General features: G+C 28.6%; 2 protein-coding genes across 2 annotated transcripts; both read left to right on the forward strand.

Annotated features, from left to right (window-relative positions):
* The first annotated feature begins 364 nt into the window (after positions 1–364).
* On the forward strand, positions 365–3,975 carry LOC111031016. Its single transcript, XM_022310793.1, has 4 exons — positions 365–562; positions 724–1,240; positions 2,552–3,355; positions 3,472–3,975. The coding sequence occupies exons 2-4, from the start codon at positions 801–803 to the stop codon at positions 3,644–3,646; spliced, it is 1,419 nt and encodes a 472-aa protein (XP_022166485.1). The 5' UTR covers positions 365–562; positions 724–800; the 3' UTR covers positions 3,647–3,975.
* Positions 3,976–13,877: 9,902 nt separating this feature from the next.
* On the forward strand, positions 13,878–23,131 carry LOC111031022. Its single transcript, XM_022310802.1, has 4 exons — positions 13,878–13,984; positions 19,860–20,460; positions 20,918–21,877; positions 22,802–23,131. The coding sequence occupies exons 2-4, from the start codon at positions 19,907–19,909 to the stop codon at positions 22,998–23,000; spliced, it is 1,713 nt and encodes a 570-aa protein (XP_022166494.1). The 5' UTR covers positions 13,878–13,984; positions 19,860–19,906; the 3' UTR covers positions 23,001–23,131.
* The last annotated feature ends 2,662 nt before the right edge of the window (positions 23,132–25,793 follow it).

Consider the following 25,793-nt stretch of genomic DNA (forward strand, 5'->3'; position numbering starts at 1 on the left):
TCTCTCAATGTTAGATATTATTTTTATTCCATAATTATTCTAACGGTTTTAAACACATCCACGTGTCATAATTATATTAGGTTCAATTTAATTTCCTTTCAATATACCTACGCTGTTAACGAGCAGTGGTGCGGTTCAATTATTTCGACTTCACTCTCGTTTAATGCAGAGGACACAAAAAAGTCTTCCTTTTACATATGGTTAACCAATTTAATTCAATTACATTGAAAGAAAAATCGTTGCAAATATTTCGTATTGTTCTAGATTCTAGCCAATTAAGTCGTTGCTCCTCCCCCATGGACACTATTGTCTTTGATTTTTGTCATTGAAGAAAATCGACATGAGCAATGCCACTGAACTTGATTTGATCAGTCGCAGTTCGTTGTCAACGAGTGATGTGCATAGCTAAGAAGCTTTTTAGTAAAGGTGTTTAGTGTATTGCTTTTTTTTAGAGAACTCGGTAGATTACATTGCTTATAAATATTTATTAGTATTTATATTTTTTTGCCATCAAAATTATTCAACAATGTACGCATAGATGTATACTTGTAGGCAAATAAACGTAAGTATTATAGTATATAAAATACCATAATATTCTTTTAGCGTACTGTCAATATTTTTTTTCATGACTAAATTAATTTTAATACTTTAATTTCCTTTATAATTGGTTTTACACTTTAAATTAAAATAATAATTGTAATACATTTTTTCAAATATTTACAGGCATTTGACATAGACTTAATTACACCGTTCACATTGTTTTGAGGGTTTAATACATTGAAAACAATTTATTTAAAAAAATGAGTTTTAAGATGCTAACAGTTATGGCTGTTGCACTGACGTTGGTTGATGACTTTTTATTTATAACAACCACTCAGCTGAATGCATCGACCGATGCTCTTTTTCTGCTGCAAGAAAATCGGACTTCAAAAGAACTGCAAGATAAATCTAAATTGGTTCATGACGTGAGCGTGGAACTTAAAACTACTGGCCGTAAGTCGACTGCCGACGATTACAATACATTTTCGTCTTTGACGTCCGATGTTTTTGTCGAGGCTCCGTCATCAGTTTCAAATTCTAAGCCATACCCTTCGCTAACCACCAGTACTCCAGCATTCGTTACACGTGGAAGATATATCAGAAACCCATTCTATTTTAGCAAGGAAGATCAAGAAGTCGAATTCGAAGAAGATCAACATGCAGATGTGTTGTTAAATGGTGGTTTTCCGAAATGGAATAGGTATGGAAATATAAGCACATTAGCTAATAATATCACTGAATTTCTCCGAGTTATAACTTTGCCACGGGCAATTTCAATGCTATCGTATGTGACCTGATACACTACGATTTTTAAATTCGTTACGAAACATCGGTTTTTTTTTTTTAATTTTTACTTTTTTGAATAACAACGTAGTTACAGTTTTCTGCGTATTTCGATGTATAGAGATCGAAACTAGGACCAGTAGTTGATGAATTATAAGTATTTAAAGTTTAGACGAGCAGACTGGAGTAGTACGTGGTTACCCCGAAAAATTGAGTACTCATTTTAATTTTAAATGCTTATAACTCATATAATACTACTCGTCCTAAATTCGATTTTTATGTATCAAAGCACTTAGAAAAATATTCTGCTTTGGTATATAACATTAAAACTGTACGTTGTCATAAAGAAAAAATATAAGAATAAAACGTCATGTTCGCAAAATTACATCTATATTTAAAAAATGTTGTTTTTAACGTCTAAAAACCATAATCATTAAAAATAAAACATTATTTTTGAAATAATGAGGGGTTGATGATTCAAAAATCAACTACGGGTACATAATATGTACGTAGATGTTAATTTATTCAATATAATATTATTTTAGTGTAAATACGAACCTTAAATTATGACATTAAATGTCCCCTATACATGCCAAGACTATTAACTTGAATTGCTTTAAACCTAACACTGATAGGCACTACTATGCGATTTTAGTCTCTGACAATGAAACCCGGTAGGGTGCGAGCTTTTAAGCTTATTCCGATTTGGTTACGATGGTCATGAAAAATGTTCACTGAACGAAAAAAAAATCATGAAATCGAATTTTAAATAAAATACGTACATCAGTATAAAAAAAATGTAACTTTTAATAATTTAACACGATGATAGTAGTATTTGTGTACACATATCATACCAATTGATGAATTGAATCCATTTGAATCAATTACTCCAAACTTATAATAAGTATTATTTTCAGCATTTTGACGCGAAACCCTTAAAAACAATCTACTTCAATGTCTATAACGTTCAAATTCTTTCTGGTACAGTATAACAAACCAAAAGTTATTTTTATACCAATTTACTTTGATGTGTCAGAATTCTTTATAAGAATTTGGTTTCTATTTTTAAAAAATGAATCAAACATGCGACCCCTGATTAATAAGCCTTACCATGAATACACATATGTAATATGTATACGTAACATATTATGGATTAAGTATTTAAACATTTTAAGTTTAACAAAAAAATTAGAAATAATAATAATAAATATGTCCGTCTTGTCTGCAGGTATAATACTAATCACAGACAGTTGAATAAGTACGGGCCGACGCCCATTGAAACAGACATCACTGTCGACGAAGACGGATCGACCGGTTATGGAAGCGCGTTCGAATTTGGCGGCGGAGGTGGTAACGTGGGTGCTTCTAGTTACGATTCTGGCAACTACCGAAATCCAAACAACGGATGGTCAGGTGGAGACAGCATGATGGAATGGTACGGCGAACCAATACCACAGTCTTCGCGCCCCGTTCCAATAATCGCTGAAATCCGGCATCCTAGCAAACATAAAATGTCCATCGATGTGACTAAAATCGGTCTGTTTGCATTGGTGAAGATCGCAATGGCCAAGTTAAAAGCGCTGGGCTTCATTAAGGCCTTCTTGATCATGTTATTCAAACTGAAACTGCTCATACTCGTTCTGGCCATCAAGGCTCTGATGCTAATGAAAATGGTGAAAATGACCCTGTTTCTTCCAGCTCTCTTGTCAATATTTACGTGGCCGATGATCTTATCGCGTCTATGGAACATGCAAAACATGCTTAACCAGCCGGTTTTAGTACCAAATGGTTTTGGAAGCATGGGCACCGCAACTCCGGCGACACCAGCAGGTGGTGGTGATGGTGGTAATGGTGGTGACCCAGACGACCCTGATGGTGTTAAGAGGAGGAGTCGTCTAGACAATTTTCAGGTAATGGGAAATGGAATGGCTACCTTCAGGCAAATCATGCGATCAGAAAAGTGCGTGGAGAGGGTCTCTTGCCGTATGGCTGGTGCAGAAAGACCGAGTTTGACATTAATTTGGTTGAATTGGTAAGTTATTCATTTTGACATTATTATCATTGATAATCCGAGTAAAAATAAAACGCAACATGCAATTTGTTATCAATAATAAAAAATTAAAAAAATATATTATTTGTGTTTTGCAGGGCTTTATCGCCTATATCAAACTTTCTACCGAGCAAGAAAATAAGGTCCTTTGTTTCAACATTTACTGAAGTAACCAATTTTCGTTTAGATAATTTGTATACTAGACTGCTGCCTACTAACTGGACGGAATGGTGTGATGAACATTATTCATGCGATGGAACTAAAAAGAAGTAAAAGATCTAAGTACCTACTAAAGTAAAAATATTTTTTTTTTATTATTTATTATTTAATATTTATTTTATATCCTTATACAAATAGTAACAATGTTAAGAGATACCTTTAAAATCACTTTATATTTTGATTTTATTGTATTCGAAATTTTTATACTACTGGTGGTAAATAAATACTTTATTAATACTTATTCATATTGTATTAATTTTAATTTATTTAAGAAGATGTCATACCGTTATTCATCGTACAAGCGCACAACATATTAACAAAATATCATACGTTCAGAATAATCAATATTTTAACTCGGTTGTATTATTTTTAATATTAGAGTGTTGGAGTGAATTTATCATGTACATGTATAATAAATATTATAAAACAAGTTAAATGGATTATTTTGAATTTTGTTATGCGTCACTGAAACATAGGTAACTAAAAAATAAATTTTAAAAATATAAAGAAGTAAATTAATCCAAAATTAAATTGTTTAGCTGTATTTTTCTATAATATGGTATTTATCTCATACCAACTCATATGTAGCAGTCATATATTAGTTAATATATAGGTAATAGAGTTAGAGAAATCAGGTAATTAAACTTAATTCGGCTGATGTATTAAGTGAGGATTACTGAATACAGTGTGCAATTTATTTAAAAAACAAAATATATATTAGATGTTATTATAAACATAAGTAAATAGATACAATTGTTATATAATGTTGTATTGAAACTTATTATACACTAAACATTTGTTACTTTTATTTACTCGAATTCATTAAAAATCAGAGTAATATTTTTTAAATAAACATTTTTTACCTAACATATTTTATAGATGATACATGTATTATATTTAATCTTATATTTTTACATGATAAGAACATTTACTGAAGTTAAGTTGATTATATTATGACTACCTTGTTGTTTTTTTTTTTTAATTTTCTTCGTATCCTACTTACCTAGTCATTCATTCTTAAATTGAATCTGAAAAAAAGTGTGAATATTAGCCCCCCCCCCAATCTAACAGAATTATTGATTTCTATGTCGATCAGGTAACTGGTAAATGTAATTGTGCTTATCATTTTGTTGTTGGAAGTGGGGAACGACAATAAAGTATATACCTACCTATACTAGTATTATCACTTTAGTAATTATTTATCATAATCTTATTTCATATTTCACATCAGTGCCTAATAAACAATATAATTATAGATTCTGCGTAGAACTAAGTATTTATGAGAGGTAAAAATTGAAAATACTAGGTACTTTTCTTTATAATAATCGACAAAAAAAAAAAATAATAAAGAAACTCGGAGATTTTTACACAATACCTAATACTTTTCAACAAAATTGATATAGGTAGTTTTTTTTGGTGTAGGTAACTTAAAAACAAATAAATGTAGATACATACTTGAAATGTTCACTCAATTTTTTTCTATACTTTTTAAACTATTTTAGACAAGTTATGGCATATTCGATTTGATGTAATTTTTCATCCCTCATATGTCGATATTTTAATTTGGTCAAAAGTTAGAAAATTGAATACAAAGTTGTTCATAAGTAGTTCATACTATACAATTTAAAATCATATCTAATATACATAGTCATAGTATTTTTTATAAGCGTTTTAAGGCTTGTATTTTGACGAAATTCAGAAAATTTATTTCAAAAATTTGCATAATTTAATACAAGGTTAATCATAAGTTTTTCTATCTACAGCAAAAAAATCTTAGATGAAATCCATATAAATTTTTTATATGCTTTTGAAGTTCAAATTTTTTCTACATTGTATATTCACCATTAAATTAACTATTTTTCCTCAATTAGTTGTGATTCAAAAACTAATAACAGTAGATACTTGACATTTTCACTAAATGCTTATTTTACCATTTACTATTGTACATAGCATATTATATTTGATCATTCTACGCTCTATACTAAACACATGTAAACGTAAGACCTTTGATGAAACTAGCAGACTTTTTCCATACATTGATTAAACATCTTAATCGGATACAAAATATTTAAACGATTTAGAATCAAAACAATAGTAACTATCAAATACAAATTATTTATAGAATTTTGGATTTTTAACATGAAACATTTTATTTTGGTAACTTTTTTTTTTATTGAGTAAAAAGACAATCTACAATCTATACAACAAATATACACATTAATTAGTGGAAATAAAGAATACAAAAGAAACAAAAACAATGAATATTATGATTTTGGGGAATTACCCAGTGGTAACACCCAGAACGTGCTAATTTAATTACTGTCATTTAATATGGTTCATATGTATTAATTTTTCATGCTAGGACAAAATGTCACTGCACCATTTTCTTTTTAACCTACGTTGAGGGTTATCGGGCAGAGTTTTTGATGATAGTTTAATAATCAAGGGGTTTGTATGTGACCGAAGTTTATTGTGGAATTTAGCATAATACATTTTGGCAATTTGGTTTAAAGTTTGTACGTTAAGATCTTTGTTAAGATTATTGTTCCTTATGTACCACGGTGCAGAGGAAAGTAGGGTTTTTGGTAACTTACATTACAATTTTGTTTATATCGACTAAATTAACGCGGGAAATTTATTGCCAGTTTAAATAGATAGTGATTGGTCATGGTCGTACAATATTGGTTGTTCATGTCAAACATGAATATGTTGTATAAGTAACTTTTATGATCGATATTACTCTTTTTAGTGATATATTAATATAATTTAAGGAGTGACATTTGGAGAAACATTTTATTCAAACTGCATCACAATTTTCTATTGCAAATTTTTAAGGAGATGTTATTTTTGAACATGTTAATACATTCGAATCAAAATACAACCAAACAAGTAGTTTCAAAGTTATTGAAAACTAAGACGCAGTAACGTCTATGATTATCAATTTAGAAGATATGGGGTCTATGGTTTTGATTGGAAAAATATAAAATAATTAAATCATAAACGTTTATTTCAATTTTATAATTTGTAAAAGTTGTCTGAGTATAATACATAATATACTAAATATTACATGAATTTTATATTATACATAAAGCTTAACAACTTAGAATCCATCTATTTAAATTTAGATTCAGATTGATTTTTAAACAATTATATAATTGTTGGTGTTTATTATATTTGATGAAAAATATTTATATATTTAAAATGGTGAGGTGGAAAAAGTTGGAAAAGGTGAAAAACATAATGAATTTTCAGATATTAAAAGTATAGATACTCGAGTTATAGTCCCAACACTATATTTTATTAATACAATTTACTCATTTATTATTGATTATTTATTTATCAATAACTATATTTATTGTTACACAGAATTTTGAACAAAAATGAACATTTCAAATCAAAAACATGATTCTTAAACTCTGTCAATATATTTCAATACATTTCTTTAATAATACAAACCAAATTAACAAAAAACATTTTAAATGAATGAATAATATATAGGTTAACTTATGGATTTGTTGATAAACACGGTTATTAATGCTATTTCTGAAGGATAGTTTATTAATATATTTATATTACTTTAAGTAATATTATTTTTATTTTAAAAACACGGTACGTTGAAAGAATTTCAAATGTCAAAAACATTGATAAATTACACCTATTATGAATTTACTATATTAAGTCAATACCGATATCTTGTATATAATGGTATAAATAGATTCGTGGTATAAAAAGCTTACAATATATTATTACTCTAAATATGTTGAAAAATGCATTGTGTGTAGAAACTTTTAATTTAAATAATGTCTTAATGTTTCAATATTTTGCAGTAAATATTTTTTGAATAACAATAACCAAAACACCTTCAAGAGTTATCTTACAATACAATTCTGTTAAAATCTGATATTCACAATTTTATCAAAGTTTGGAGTTAAAACACTTATAAAAAATAATGTAAACATTTAATGCTGTAAAAATAACTTTTGAAGAGTTTTTTATTCAACTATTCAAGTTTTAAGCTTTTTGGATTCAACATTTTTTTAATGTATATTAATCGGAAAACAAATTTGAAAATTTAAAACTTTTTAAATAAGTAGCACACAAGTAAATATTTTATTAAAATTATATATTCTAGCTACGTTTATCCATTTCTTAATTATATCAAAAAATAAAATTGAAGTAATTGAAAAATGGAATTATAGAATTATTCCATATGTACATTAACTACCGTCAAAATAAAAGCACTTTGACTTCTTCAAAAGATGATGACAGGATAAAAAAAATATTAACGTAACGGTACCATATTGGAAATATACATTAATCCCTTCATTTGGTATCCAAACAATTATAGAACTAAAACCATTAATAATTAAGGATCCTGTGGTGATTAATTAATAGTTCAAATGTCATCAATCTTCTAGTATCGAAGAAATAATTTATTATAATTGGTAGGTATATGTATATAAGTTTTGAATCAAAGTATTTTATTCTATGCATCTGTTGTCTACACGTGTTATATGGATTTTATTGAATCAATATCTAAAACTTTAATAAAAATAAACTCAACAATACATTATTGTTAATTGTATATGTATAATAATTAAATAATTTGAATTTATAAATTTAATTCAAAGAAATATTTTTGAGCAAATTAATATAAGTATAGTTAGTTAAAACTAGATCAGATAAATCAAATATACGAGTGAATTCAATGTTGTCGAAATATAAATTTAATTTTCTCATAAAAAATGTATATAGAAGGCCTTATGCTTAATTTTTTTTTAATTTCCATCAAAAAACATAGTTGGTATTTTACTATACATTTTCAAGTCTTAGCTACTAAAATTGAGCATTTTATGAATTTTCAATTAGAAAATAATTTATACATTTTCACCATTTTGACAAAATATATCTTAACTTTAAAACTAATAACACCAATAAAAAAAAGTAACGGCTACACATTTTTAATATTTTTTAATTTATGGAAAACCTATGACATTAGCTGCGTTTAAAGAAGATTTAGCAATATCTTTGTGCAAAGTTGATCAGTCAACTTTCACTAGAGGAAGGCCATCAAATACCATAGAGAATGCACTAATACAAAAATCCAAGAAGCCGAATGCTTCGAAACCACCAAATCAAGATATAAGCATGGATCGCATTGATCACTGGCCGATCGATGCACCAACGAGGAGTCGTTGTAAAATGCCAGGTTGCAAGGGATATACATGGCAAGCTTGTGAAAAATGTCAAGTTGGATTATGTACTGGAAAAGGAAAAACTTGCTTTAAAAAATATCATACTACCTAATAATATTGAGTAATTTAACTATGTAATAATTTAAATGTGTATAAATTTGATAAATTTTAGGTATATCTATTATAATATGACAACATTTTAGAAAAATTAAAGTTTTCAAAATTTCAAAATTGTATTAATAAACTTGTAAAAACATGTAATATGTTAACACATTTTAAATATAATAAATGAAAAAAAAAGTTTTTATTTTTCGTAGTTACAAATGCATAATGTTGCTCTATAGCAACAACCAACTTTTTCGACTTTTTCAACACTTGAAATCAAAATAGATTTTTTAAATCATTTTTTACGTATTCTGTAGCTTTAGTACTATCCAAAAACAATTTTTTTAATAATAAAAAAAAATCATGCATTGTAGGGTTAAAAGAACAACTTTTGAGGAACCTTATCACGTTTCATAAGTAGTTTTACTCACAAACAAACGTTTTATCAATAAGCTACATATTATTATTTATAATCAATAAAAATAAGTCGTAAATTATAAATATTTATTCATGGCACAAAATGTGCCAAAATATTTTGAAATTTTAATAATGTCTAGTAAATACTGAAATAAAGATTTTTCGATTATCATATTATTTGGTTATCACAAAAAAAAACAAAATAATCTAATTTTATTGAAATTTATTTGATTAAAGATTGTGGTTTTCATATTTTTTTTTTGTTTTTTTTTCGATTAATTTTTGAATTTCCTACTTTCGGATACTTTAGATTTTTAGCAGAAATCATTGTAATTAAGAAATTACTTGTTTAAATTTTAATTCAGATAAGTATTTTCAAAAAAATGTTCTTCTTTATTAATTCAAGTTTTGCTCTTTAAAGGTGGTTGTCATTTGAAAAAAAGAAAAGTTTGCATCGCCACAGAACACTCCTTAAATGATAGACAGATTTTCTTAAATATTTAAAAATATGGTTTGTAAGTTTCACTATTTAAAAATTCCAAAAACTATATTTTGAATAACTGTATTTTAAAATAAAAATGGGGGTCAGCATGTTGACGAATCACCCTGTTCATAATAAATATATATATATATATATATATATATATATGTATACAAATTTTTAACCATCTCATAATTCAGTGTGACTTGATATTTTTGGGTATGCAACTTCAATGAATATATAATATACTTAAGGTTAAGGGCTCAAGGCTTTTAAGAGTAATCGCATCAATATCAAATTATTAATTTATTTAACAGAGTAATACAATTCACGTTTAGAATAATAAAGTTTAATCTTCAGGTTACGTAATACTATTAAAATTATCCCTACCTAGCTTTATTTTATTAAGAAATATAATCTAACCTTTAGTCCTATGTAAACCCTTTTTATTTTTATTTTTTTAACATATTTTATTAAAATATATACAATATTTAATAACAGTTACAATATGAGTGTGAACAAAACAAAAAATATATACATGACCTGAAGTCTTGAGGAAAGTAGCTGTAAGGTAGTAACACTCAGCATTCTATAAAGTTTATAGTGTAAACTGACTTGGAGATGTTCCGACTAATGGTAAAATTATGATTTTTAATATAATTATGATCATATAAGTATACAGTTATTTGTCATTAGATTAGTCAATATTATTAGTATATTTTAAATTATTTGTCTATTCTCAATGTTGTTATTAATTATTTGACAAACGATCGATAATAAGCAATGACGTATTCGATTCTAATTACCAATAATTGTGAGGTATATCCGCAGAAGTGTCGTGGTAATAAATGTTCAAAATTGTACCTCATTAGCGTGACATTTTTCAAAACCTCGAATGTCTATTTTGTCCGGTAGTCGGTACGTTTGACGATCCGCCTCCCAAACTATAGGTATTTGAATTTCCTGTTTACTCGGCAGTAACTAGGTCTTCTGACACATAAATCTATAATTCCAAGTAGTTGTTACGACGCCCTGTCTAGTACGAAAAACCTTTAACAGTGATAAATACGGGATTGAATCGTTTCCATTATCTTGTGTGGTCTTGAACAAAATCTGTGACGTTACCTCGTATTCCCGTAATGTCGGTCTACATTATAATCGAGGTATGAAGCTACTACGTAGACTCCAGTTTCAAGACCCGTAATACCGTGGTCGTGGTTAACTAAGATTCGATACTATAATGTATTACGACCTTACCTGCGAAAGTCACTCGTATTCTATTATGTAGGTATGTGACTCCTTATTTTCCGATTTTTAATATGGATATTTGATGTTATACGATCATGACGATTTTTATTTTAGTTATAAAATATAAAGTATTCCCTGTACGTTTAAAATAATAAATATTTAGTCAAATCGTTTCATAACATATTTTACCATGAAATGATTCTGTTTTGTTAATGGAAATATTATTTTTAATCCAAGATAATGTGTTAAAAATAAAACATTGAAAAATATATTATAAAGATTAATACATAGGTATGCTAACATTTTTAGTAATATTGTAGTTTGTAAGTCATTATGATAATGTTTATTTTGCATACATTTTTTCCTTATTTTAAGATACAGCAAATTATACTCTAACTCAGTTGATATTTATTAGAATATTATTTACTTAAATCTTGGAAATTGTCATGTAGCTAAACATTTACTAATGATACCTAATATAATTATATTTTACTATTAGTTATCTAATTGCATGATAAATTATTAAAGTATGGATCAGACATAATTTATTACCAACTATATACGCATAATGTTCCAATAATATTGTTAGCACTGACTTTTAATAGTTTTAGCAATTATATAAAATAAAATTCAAACTTCATAAAATAAATAAATAATTTTACATTTTAGTTATCTAAAGTTATACCTATTATGTATCTCACAGTTCCTCAATTAATTGTATATTTTTGACATATGTCCATGAAAATAAGTTTAAATTTAAGTTCAATAATAATTAATGGCTTCAAGTAATAAGTTAAAACTAATGTAATTCCATTATACCTAATTCTAAGCATACTCATAAAAATTAGCCCATAGCAACTTTATTATTTTATTTCAAACCAAAAACATCAATACACAAGTGCAGGTATTCATAAAAAGATTTGAACTTCGCTTGTTTTTCACAGATTTACATTGAAAAACATTGGTAAAACTGCGGGTAAGTGGATGGTCACTCTGCTGTACAGTAGGTTATAAGAGGGGTCATTGTAATGAATGGTGTGAAATTTGAATTCAATGATATAAAATCATTGTAAGTAAACGAAAAATGATTCTCAGCGAACACTGTCTGTAAGACTTATAGGCGCAAATAAGGGAGTTTTAGGGGCTTTTCCCCGCAAACATTTCCTAAATTTTTTTAAACTTTTTCAGTAATATTATAGTTTATGATGCAAAAATTTTTTCTCGTATTTTTAAGTTGATGTAATTTTATATTTTGAAAATTATATGGTGAAAAATGCAAAAATAAATATCCAGAGAAAATGTAATGAATCTACGGTATTTTTTTTTTTTACATCAAAAACCAAAAAAGTTTTTCCTCTATATGTTGTTTGTTTTTCTTGCCGCTTTTGAAAACTATTTGGAATTTTTTATTGTGACCCGATAAGTACCCACTAGATTTACTTTCTTTGCCAGAAAAAATGCTATTGAAGAAAATCAAAGCACTTTTTCCGTCACGAAAAGTGATGGCAGACACAGAAAAATAAACACACTTAGGTAATTTTAAAATCAATACATTCATCGCTCAGCTCAGAATCTAAAAATAAGAAGAATCAATTACCAATACGTGATCACTGAAATATTATTTCTTAAAATCACATGTATTCTACTTCTTAACCATATTTATCTACGTACAAATCATTCTTAGTATCATCAAAAAATGTTTCAATGTGCAAGTGTCAAATCAACAACTTCTTCACTTTTTCCAGAATCTAAAACAAAATGAAAAAATAAACTTACAAACGGTAGTGTGCACAATATTATGGTCACAATGTAAAAGTTGCTTATAATTCATAACTCATATTAACTGTTTTCGTGTTCCTACATAAATAATATTGGTACATAGGTATCATCTGACTTATACTAAGTATACTTACAGTAGCATATCGTAATTGCTCAGCTATCATATTGTACATAATATAATATCCATAATTCACTAAAAGTTTGAAATAATAAAGTAGAGAAAAATGAAAATCGGTTTTAGGATATTAAAAATTTAAAACAGAAAAATTTAGGTACCTACCTCGTACCTAAGTACATATTGATATAAGTAGTTATATAAACAGTATAAATACTTTGTGTCCCTTACGTCTTATACTGTAGAGTATTATAATATTTAGAAACAATCGATATCATATTACTTAATAGGTATTTTCTGTACTTGTATACTATCTATAGTACTCAACGAAAATATTTGTAGACTTCTATTGATAAGTGATAACACATGTGTCCAGCAATTCATTAGATATTTTTTTTTAAATATCACATTTTTGACCTTGGAATTGCGTAACATGAATCTAATATTTTTTTCTACGCCTTCCCTTTTATGTTAAATTAATCATAAATACAAACACAATTGGCACAGTAATCTTACAACAATTATTTGTTATTCACATAAATTTCATGATGTATTTATAAAATATGTCACTTACGTGTTTGGTTACAAAAAAAGGAATTCATCTTTCGTTTTTTCATCAGTGTTTTATTAAAAGTACGGCAACAATATAATAAATCTATATATATATATTTATAATATTACTACTTCCTCACCACCAATTTATTAACCTCTGGAGACCTTCCATCTCTTCCTCCAGTTAGGTGGTAATTGTATTACGGTGGCAGAAACAGAAGTAGATTATTTTTTGAATTGACATCAACAACTGTTCCAACCGCAGTAGTTGATTTGTGTTACACACACGACCATCACGTCCGCTCCGTGAGAAAAAAATCCTAAACCATCAAACAATTTAAACGATTTCTAATAATATAAACATTTTATTAAGACTTTAATTTTTCCGATATTTTTTTTGTGTTTTGAATTTTTTTGTAGTAATATTATAAAGTGAATTTAATGGTATTCAAGAATTTCTTGAATTGATTATAGAATATACAAAATTGAACCATATAATGGTGAGTATAGTCAAGTGTAAAATAATTTTAAGAAACATAAGCTTTATATTTTTTTCATATTTTTCTTAATGTTAATATTTTGAATTATTAATCAGTGTTAAAACTTTTATAAGACAAATAAATTAAGATATAACTTATATTATAGTATTACTTGTGGTTATTAAAGCAACTATATGATATGCGAGAAATTAAATTTTTCCATACTGATAGAATACTAAAATATAAAGGATTATGCTTTTATCTTTAGATATTTATTTTAGAGTCATCAAACTTAAAAAATCCATTAATATTTTAAACATGAAATCAGAACCCATACATGTTCCAATATTATGCTTATGTGTATTGTGAAGAATTATCATTTCAGAACTATTGAATTTCGTACTCGATTTATTAAATTATGACTGGAGCTATAATATAAGTTGCCATTATGATAACAATGTTGGATTATTTAAGAACGTAGTTATATTTTTAAGATAAAATGGAGGGTATATATATTTGTTGAAAATTACATTGATGTTGAATCGTGTATGGCCATTGGTCACGTCGAATATAATTTTAACAATTTTTAAATCCAATACGATACATTTCTTCAATTATATACACGTAATTTCTGTAATATACAAATTACAATTATTTAAACTATTGAAAGTCCTTTTTAATTACAAGTTTAAAATCAATTCATACTTTTGATCTCTAAAAATATTTTTTTCTATTACCAGCGTTTGATTTTCTTCTTTCAAATTGTTTTCTTTGATAAAAGCAGCTCCTAGCCTCAGGACTGTAGTTTTTATTGACACCAACTTAAAATATTTACTCACTTAATTATCTATAATCACTTAGTTTAAATATAACACTGATCTAACCATTGAATGCGAACACAATTTTTGTCAATAAAATGATAAATAATTTTGTAAATTATATATTTATATCCATAATTCCATATGACAAAACATCATTCGTTATAATGTATCGATGGCTCATTATAAAATGGTTAAAATTGAGTGCACATCGAAAAAATACATATGATCAGAATTGAATGATTTCTAGTTGAAGCCTTGTAGGTGCACTTAAAAAGACGCTAATACACTCACGTGTGTTTTCTCCATCTTAAAAATGTACAAGATAGCAAAAACTTGGTTAGAACCAATCGGGCTGTTGTGATAGTCACGGCTCCAAATTGATACACAATATAACTGTGAACATTATCTGTGAAATGTCGTTCTCATATTTTTTATTTAACTTTACAAGAAATGTGCTTATTGTTTCAAAATCAATATTTATCAATTTTATTCAAAATCATAATTGCTTCAATTATTTTTGTGTTTTTTATGCTTTTTTAGCTTTTTTTGTAATTCCAATATCGAAAAATAAAAACTTCATTTCACAGCCAAAGTCCTTTTTATGTGGTGAAAATGTCGTTTCTTGACTGTTATGGCCGTAGGTAGCTTTCATGGTTCTTTCCCGCGCATAAAAGTTCACATTTGTTAGACGGAGACAACACTTGTGGGTGTGGTGTCCTTTAACATTTTTACCCCGTATCAAATAATAATGTGGTTGTAAAAATCAAATGAGATAAAACAAGAACATTTAGTTGAATTTATTTCATAGCAATACAACGAGTACTGCCTTTTTTATACTAAATAAGGGATAACGAAGTCACTAACCACACATACACTGATACATATAGAAAAATACTTTTAAAATAAATAGAAACCAAAAAAGCAAACCCTTACAAAATGTATAATGGTGCATTACTGTACCGACATTTTATTTGATGTCTTAGCGATTAAGTTTATTGTGGGGAGCTAAGGAAATGTACGTAATAAATTAAAAGCACAGTTCTGCCATTATAATATATTGAGGACTAAAGCACTACTTACTTACCAGTTCAGTGAATATTATTTTGTTAGTGTTGTATTTTTTTTTCTGAACACAATTGAATACCTTTCGATATTTACTATTATCTAACACGTATTGGCTATTGAGGCAAGTATTATACAGCTAAATTCTATAATAAAATGTCTTATAACACCAAGATAATAATTATTTATTATATACATGTAATATGTTTAGAAAAAACATATGTATACCATGTTAAATGGTACGACACTGATTTCATGTACTCTTTTCTTGGGTATTCGAGATAAACCTCTCTCATAGTCTAACCAGTAGAATAAACAAAAAACATTTAAATTTTGAATAAAGGATTGTTTCTACATACTTATCGATTTCGAAAAGAAATCCGTTCTTTTCCGATTTGGCAAAATGCCAATTTAATAAAGTAAAGCTTGAATATTGACATCTGATTACAATGTATAAGTTTCTAATAGACACAGGGGGTGTGAATGAAGTTAAATAATATAATCGAAAGTTATCGAATTGTTAAGAAATTTAAACATAGTTATAACTTACAATGGTTATTACTCAACTAATGTTTAAGTTGTATCCATGTAATCTAGAGCAACAACGAACATGTTAATTAGTTTATTTATTTTGTATATTTATTTAGGTTTAAGATGTATTACTGATAAAAAAATCATAATACATTAATTTAAAATTGGTTTTATTGTATCGAGTTATACGCTATGCAATATTTACAATTAAATTAACACTCGTACCAGATTTGCCATAATAATAATATAATACCCACATTATGGCATATTATTATTATATTCAACTATTATAATTTATAAGCACCCACTTGTAAATACACAATAATTTATTTTCTTCAAGTCAGATTACGAAAACTCAAATTATCTTTTTTATAAATTTAAATGTACTTATTTTACAGTTACATTATACCTATCCGGTGACGATACGAACCTAAAATAACCCATAAGCAAACTAAAATTGACCCACCACACATTCATACGATATTAAACCAATTTTTGTCAGTTAAATTAATTAAGTCTCATCATATAAAACATTAATACATTTCAAACATAGCTATACATATAAACGAATATATAAAATCAATGACATGTTTTTTAATACATTTTATTGTTTTAAATAAGTATGTAACATACTATTTATATAAGATATTTTTCATTTTTGATGATTCATGAAAAGTTTGAAATATACCTCAATGTTTTAATAGTTGGTAACTATATTGAATCGAATGGTAATTTATTATTAAAATTACAAATATTTAATTAAGTACTATTATTAATTACATGGTTAGCGATTCTACGTATTAGTTATTAGTTATGAGTTTATAACTTATCATATTATAAAGTATACCCACTATGAATAGTAATAAAAAAAAATGTATTTGTCACTAGTTCAATGGTTTTAAGATAAATAAGGAACAACCAATGGTGATTAGTTTTAACGATTTTTTCTTCTTTGAACAGTATTTTACAGAATTGATAACAATAAAAAGTATACAAAGGTACTTACAGAAATCGCAAAAAAATAAATATTTTTATAGTTTTTTTATAGTTTATATCTACTCTGATCATTTCTGCAAAAAGTCTAAAAAAAACATCGTTATAGTCAATATATAGTTACAAACGATTCCGACCCTCGTGTATGACCGAGTTTTACAAATACAGAGAAGCACCAATACAAAAAAAATGTATATATATATCCAACGATTGTTATTTTTATTTGCCTTATATAATGTGAAAGTGCCTATTGTTGTTGGACGGTCATGTTCGTGAAAATTTTATATTTTTTTTACCCCAATCGTGAGGCTAGTACAACACGGTATGAGCTAACCAATAATATTATTTATTTTTTATACACACACAAATATACCGAAAAAAATATATACATCCTATTCATTTATATATTTTTCATTGAAAATATACTTTTGGTTTAATGAATGGGCTTACATGTGAGTATGTAACCAATGATACAGCTTAACAAATTCACTGTTAAGTGGTATTAAACGTTTGACCATAGTTTATTCTGGATAGAATATTAGATCTATATAATATCATCATTATTATAAAAACTAGATTTAAAATTTGTAATAATTCAATATTAGTTTGTAATTTGTATCCATAGACAGTTTGATAAATTTAGATCGTAGGTTAATAATTCAAAATGTCTCATGATATTAGTGTAATGACAAGACAGTCAACTTTAAACGAGTAAAAATAAATATGTTAGACATTCATAAAATATAATAATAAAAGAATCAGTTTAAAATTAATATGAATAACAAGGATATTATCAAGTAATAAATATAATATTATTATGTATATTATACCTATATTACTAGTGCAGGCATATTATATACATTAACCTTAAGTTTATTCGAGGCGATTTAAAAATAGCAAAAGTTAAAAATCATGAAGAATAAATAGCAAAAATAAAAATTAAGAAATGTTCTAACAGTAAAAACAATTATTACAAATCCTTTTTCTAAAACAATAATTATTTATTTGCTTAAGATTGAACTTGAGAATTGGGTACCTTATAATATACACATTAAAGACAATAATAATATTAATAAAAATAATACATGTACAATAAATAATTATAGACAATTATATATCACCTTAAGTTTTCTAGTTTGTCCTAATTTTCGTAGTTAATAATAAAAATAATAAAAGTACAATATATAAATGAACAAAATTTTTAAATTTTATGTGATAAATTATTATATTTACACATTATAAAATAGTAAATAATACATTTCTTCAGCTGTGTGAGATATAATTATGGCCGATATACTAATAGCTAAATGTTATGTGCATTTATATTGAATTTTTATAATGAAATGAATATACAAATTTAAAAAGTAATTTATGTACATAAACTATAGTAAGTAATAATAACAAAAATAATTCCTTTAGGTAACGTAAACATAATGTTGACCTGGAAGAGTTTGCACATTTCCTTTAGTTTGAAAAATCAGGAGAGTTTCCACTGACCAAACAACTCAGGCTATGGATGACTACGGATTTAGTAATAGTTAAACTACTTGTCCAATTAAGTTATTCGAGACCCAAAATACAGAATTTCGCTACCTATGTGAGATTTTGATTATTCAATTAAGGAGTAGGTAATAGTACCTACACACGTCATTTTCTTACAGTTATGTTACGTTAGTATGTCTACTAGAAGAATGTCTTACTTTTCGCTATTATTGTTTTCGCTGTTAAAACATTTCGCTATTTTTATTTTCACTGTTTATTTTTTGTGATTTTTACTGGCACACCACTTATTTTAATAATTATAGATAAAATCACGAAATTCTGGTAATCCATTTTCAAAAATGTGCATTTGAGCTATTATTCTATCGGTTGTGTGGTTATGGTTTTCTTAGAAAACAAATGTTCCTAGGACCGTGTGTCGACGACGTAAAACGTAATCATACGGCGGAACATGTTACAAATTCGTTAATATATCATTCAGTGATTAATTAAACGGTTATATTGTTGTCTTCTGGCGATAACAATAGTCGGACGAATTTCCAACTCTACAGACTGTGTCAGCAGCGCTCATGAAATCGAGTGAAAAACCTTCGTTGTAGTATTATTATACATCCTATATAGGTATATCCTATAGGACGAAATCAGCTGAAATAATATAATATTATTATTGTTGTTATTATTAATAATGATTTGGCTATATTGCAACGTTATGATTTATGCCGTCGAATAATAACTGTTAAAAAGTGCAACAGTTTTCACTTTCCGCGTGACGGACGCGCCTCACATGCGTGTATAAAGTATTACTGTAGTATACTTCGAATTCACTTACATTTATTACTTACCTATTCTCTATACTGTGCAATGGCACGTGTGTTGTTTTAGTTCGCAGATCGGCATAGACATATCGGATTCAGAAGTATAATAATAATATATTATTTTTGATGGACTCGTGAATAGTTCTCATTCTAAAGAGTATTGTTGTTTTGCAGGCTTGACACCGACCAGCGAAGAGGAGGACCAACCCGCGCTGTCAACCATGAACGTCATAAAGATATTGGCGATCGTCGTGGTGACGTCCGTCGTGACTCTCCTGTGCATCCGTTCCGGTCAAGCGATGACAAAAACCCCTGGAACCGTTTACAACAAGACCGGTGACAACCCGGAACTCCGGGGCCGAGGCAAACTTTCGTCGGTGAGCGTGACGTCCGACACCGTCACTCCGAAAGTGACAGTCGATCTGGTAGAAGTGCGGAAGATCGTCCAGGTTGTAACCCCGGAACCAAACCGGGGAGATGATAGTTCGAAGAACGAAAACCAAACATCCACCACTTCTACTACGATTACTGCTGAACCCTTGCAGCTAGCCACCAGCAGGTCAATCGGTGACAATCATGTCAAGTTACTCGGACCTTTGGTGTCCGGCAGAAGAGCGTCGCCAATAGTAGTCCGGGGAAAGTTGCTAGGACAAATACCGCACCCGTCCAATCACCGAGGCAGTAACGGCGTCGCCATCGTGGAAGACGATGACGACAATGACGATAACGAGGCCAACATTATCGTCGACGCCGATGTTTATCACTTGAACAATAGGTACGAAATTTACTCCAAGTGTTACTTATAACTTGTTAAGTGCCTATGTATACGATCCGAAATACTAAAACGCCTCAACGCCCATTTTATCACATATTATACGAATTTATTTTTTTGTCGATATAATAAGACAAAATATTTTGATGAAAGGTCCTAAACATAATATTATTATTAAATTTATTGAATACAATAAATCACAAGTAGCTTTAGATATTATTATTTATAATGTTAAATTTACTAAGTAGATACTATACATACTTTAAAAACTAATCAGGTTTTATTTATTCCAATTAAAATTATGAAAATATACTTAATTTCCAAAAACCCCTTTTTTCCTATGGCTTTCAGTTCATAGGAACCAATTCGTATGTTACCTGTAGACAACCCTGGAACCAATTCGATAATTGGGAACCAAATCATATCCGTCCACCGTCTTACACACACCTTATTATTGCAGACAATTGGGATACAACGATTACTCGGCTGTCGACACGGACATATCGGTGGCCGAAGAAGACGGCTCGGCCGGTTATCACGATTCGTACGACGTGGCCTACAACAGACCGGTCGGTAACCCCAACGAGGGGACCGGATGGAGCCCAGCCGGCCAGTCGGGAGGTTACGGTGCGAACGTGGCGCCGACCATGGGCCGGCCGCCGTACGGCATGGCCGCGCCGTATCCCTATCCGGCCGGCCAGGTGGTGGCTCCGGGTTACAAACATCACGTGACCTACAACAACAACATGCCACCGGCGTACGCCAACGGCCATCGTCCCGCCGGACAGTACAATATGCAAAGCAACTTTCACCAGCAGGTGCAAATGATCTACGATAAAATCGACTGGCACAAGGTTACCATACTGGCGCTGGTCAAGATCGGGCTGGCGAAGCTCAAGGCGTTCGGGTTCCTCAAGATCCTGTTCCTGCTCGTGTTCAAGCTCAAGATGTTCCTAATCGCCATTTTCTTCAAGTTCCTGTTGATCTCCAAGCTGATGAAGCTGTTCAAGTTACTAATGGTACCGTTTGTCCTGCTTACGCTGCTGCCAATATTCCTGTCGTTGTTCTCGGCTCCGATGCTTGTCGGCGGGATCCTGTCCATTCCGAGACGTCTAATCGAATTTCTAACAGAACCGATTGCCGTACCAGTATCGGCGACCGCGGTCACGAAATTATACACTGATCCAACCGGGCTCCCGGGCACGGCGGTCGCAAAAAACGGAGGCCTGACGTCATCGCACAATAATAAACCGGAAGACTCGCCAGTACACGATAAACGCCGATTGGAGATGTTGGAGCTGTTCGACCCGGCCCTGACCGTATTTCAGAAGGTATTGGACTCGGAAAAGTGCGTAGAAAGAATAGCATGTCGGATGGCTGTTGTTGAAAAGGCCGGCATACTTCCGGTTTGGATTAATTGGTAATAAGTTTATTAACTATAATAATATGTATTAAGTTTATGGTCATGCCTTTTGGTTAAATAAAACGTATATAACCGGGTGTCCATATTAAATTCGTAAGACGTTTTTCGTAACACTTGCCTTTATTATTGGTCACTATATGAACGCCTAAATAATGTACAACAATTAACTCTAATTTTAATTATTTCCTAGAAGTTCAAACAATATGTTCAAGATCCAATGTCTTACCCAATGGGGAAATTTATGTTTTTTTGATGTTATAAATACCTAATTCCAATTATCTAGAAACTTATGTTTTTAACAGAATAAATACTAGAAAATGATTCAGAGTCTTAGATTTACACTTTTCTCTTAATGAGTAATTTGTCTATGATCTCTATACTGTTTTTGCCATTTTCTGTATGGCAACACCGACAAAAACTGTCTAAGATATTTAAGAATATATAACATAACTCTGCAGTCTGCTTAGTATTTAGTAACTAGTAGGGTGTCACTTCCTACACCATCATATTTTTAGACACAATAAGTAAAAAATATTGATATATCTTACCTTGCCCCCTCCCAAAGAAAAAAAAAAAAGAAAAAGACTTCTTCAAGTTACACCATTTGTCATGACATTCTATACCTACTAACCATTATCCAATGCTTTGGTCTGCAAATGTATGCATCGGTTTTTTATACATCATTATTATGTATTACCATACACATTCATATTATAGTCATTGTTAGTGAAATTAATATTTTGTTTTTATTATACGTATGATTTGACTATCTGGTTGACATGAAATTCATATCGCTGGGTTAAAATAAATTGAACATTTTTTAATCTGAAACATAACAATAATGTTATATTATTATTGTTAAGTATTTAAATACTTATATTTTTTATTGCACAGTTATTAGCATAAACTTTTTTATTTTAGGATGCTTTATCGAGTATCAAAGGTCATTCCAAATGAAAAACTAGAAACATATCTCAAAGCGTATTCCGATGTAAATAATGTGATTTATAACAAGTCGGATAACCCTGAAAATTGGGCGGCATGGTGCTCAGATCGTTACGACTGCAATATTACTAATACTACTAATGCGGCAACAAATGTGATAGATGCAGTTAAATAATAATACATCATATTATTTGATGTATTCTTTTCGTTTGTTTTATTTAATTGCTTGTTATAATTCGTAACTTTTAAGTAGCAGATTTTAACAATGATGTTTTGTACAAATTTTAATTCAACATCAAATATTTTACAGCGAAAAATATTTATTCCTATTAGATTTAATTTGTAATTATATTGTAGAATTATTGCTTAAATTATAATATATATATATATATGCTCATAATAGTATGTAATGATATTATTATGTACTCTCAATAAATGCTTAAATGCACCTACATTAGAATTGATAGTATCTTGATTTACAAAAATCCAAGCCAAAAGACGTATTAGTTATAAACAGTAAAAAAGGCATATACAGGTATATTTATTATTTATACATTTTTAAAAAATGTTAAAATAATATTAAAATATATATTTTATAGCGTTTTTATAAGTAAATATCATAGATTCCGAGCGGATCGTTAAATGTATTTGATTTTTACAATGCTCTTAAAAAAAAATGTTCGTGTCTATTATCACCTTTTGGAAAAAATGTACCTTTTGGTTGTAAAATTGTTTTGATTTTCAACTTTGAGAGTGGTTTCTGGTAGAAAATTGGATCTAGCTGACACTTCGAGATAGTAATGATTTAGCATTAAATTCAAATTGAACACATAAAGCAAAGAAAGGTATGTTAGTGGTACATGTAATTTCTTAATATTTCTTTTAGCGTTTGTAGCGAACATATTATATACTATTTGCCGATAAACATCTAAATAGCGTCAAATGATACCCAAGGTAATACCTGTGGGTTGAATAGAACCCACTAAACAACAGAGCGGTTGACTAGGTACTTTTTTTTACAACATTGCTGTATTTTTATTTTATTTTATATAATTTTGTATACGAGTATATTGTTGTAGCATCCATTACTTTTTCCATATAACTTTTATTCAAGGAAATTCCCTTAAGATTTTGGCAAAAAAATAAAGCTGTTATTGTACAAATGCTGTATCATCTATCTCTATTAAAAATTTGGTTTCATTTATACAACGTGACTATAGCTCCAGGATTATTTCTTCTTTCTCATACGCTTAAAGGATTTAGGGTAAAAATAAAATGATAACGTAACAACTAAAAGTTCTTTGACAAGAGAATTACTTCAAAGATTATCATTGCATTTTGAAGTAACGATAAAGTATAATATTGCCTCATTATAAAACAGATTAATTATGATCCATTCACGTTTTCGTCGTAATTTAAATCTAAAAAAATGTTTTTAATCTAAATATCGAGGTTAGATCTAAAAAAAATATTAGCTTGGTATTTTGATGTTTCGACCAGTGGCTAATAAGTGGTTATAAAGAACTTAATAATCTTTATTCTTTATACCTAATTATAATTATGGTTACAAAAGATACAGAGTAAAAATAATTAGAAAAAGTCGTCTATGTTAACTTTATTGGATATGAAATTTTTTATAAATTTACATATTATACTATATTATATTCTAGAATTTATGTAGTATTAATTAATTTGACTCTTTAAGTGTACCTACCTATGATATGAATACACATCAATCATCATTGAATAATTGTATACATAATACATATGGTTAGTATTATATATATTTGTGTTTGTTCATTGGTACTATTTACTATAATATATTAATATAGTATTACTAAAAATTAAAATCATAATTTATGTTACGGGACATGTAATGGAAAACAAATCTAGTACCTGCTGAAAATACCAATAAGTTGTTCATAGTAAAATAAAAGTAATGAATAAACGTAATTTATATGACACCGTTTGTATAATATTATATTGATCAATACACAAAAATTGGCTATTTACCATAATATACTTATAACCTTATGGCCTAAATATATTATTCTCATGTTTGAATGTTTCATTATGTGTTATTAGACATATTCACTACCTATCCATATTGTAATTTATAATAATATTATTACAAACCACAGATCTTTTTTATTCATTTCACCGTATATTATAGCGACATCTACCGAAAGAATTGTGTAAAATAAATCACAACAAAAAACACAGAGTACCTAACGGACAACTCACACTTCATATTTCTATGATAATAATATAATAACTAATAAGTATACAAAATTAAAATAACAGAAATAAAATATATAACTATATAAGTGTAGATACCTATGTTTAACACTGAGTGATTTACCAATCATGTTACCAATCATAAATTGTATCCTTTAGTAAGGAATTTATTTGAATTCTGATTTTTGAAATTTGTTATAACTTAATAATTATTATCTGATGTTGTTGTGACAAAACATTTAAAAATGATATACGTTCTAATATTTTGAAAATCGGGTGACGAGTGGCACTTAGAAAGGTATTTGGTACAGTTCTGTGAAAAAAAAAATGGAAAAAAGTTAAATAGCGTCGTCACAAAATTGGTACATAAAAAAGACCCGTTATTTTATATACATATATAAAGATTTAAATTTTAATAGAGTTTCTAATATTTTTCTGGCCGATACAAAATCAACAAAACATCGATCGATGGATTTGACTAGTATAAATTATTTTTATAACACGAAATTATTTCAACGAATTGATCACTACCCACTAGCTAAGCTACCTTGAAGCATCTACTTACGCATCGTGTTCTATACATTCAGAGTATTATTAATTGTTGTATCGTTGTACGCTGTTAAGTCATATACTAAACATGTCTACCGTAGATTCTAACGACACCGTAACACTGGAGTTAACAGAACGCGAAAAGATGAAGAGGATATTTGAAGAGCTGAGATTGGCAAGG

The sequence above is a fragment of the Myzus persicae genome, unplaced genomic scaffold (assembly GCF_001856785.1).
Source record: "Myzus persicae strain clone G006 unplaced genomic scaffold, MPER_G0061.0, whole genome shotgun sequence".
NCBI lineage: Eukaryota > Metazoa > Arthropoda > Insecta > Hemiptera > Aphididae > Myzus > Myzus persicae.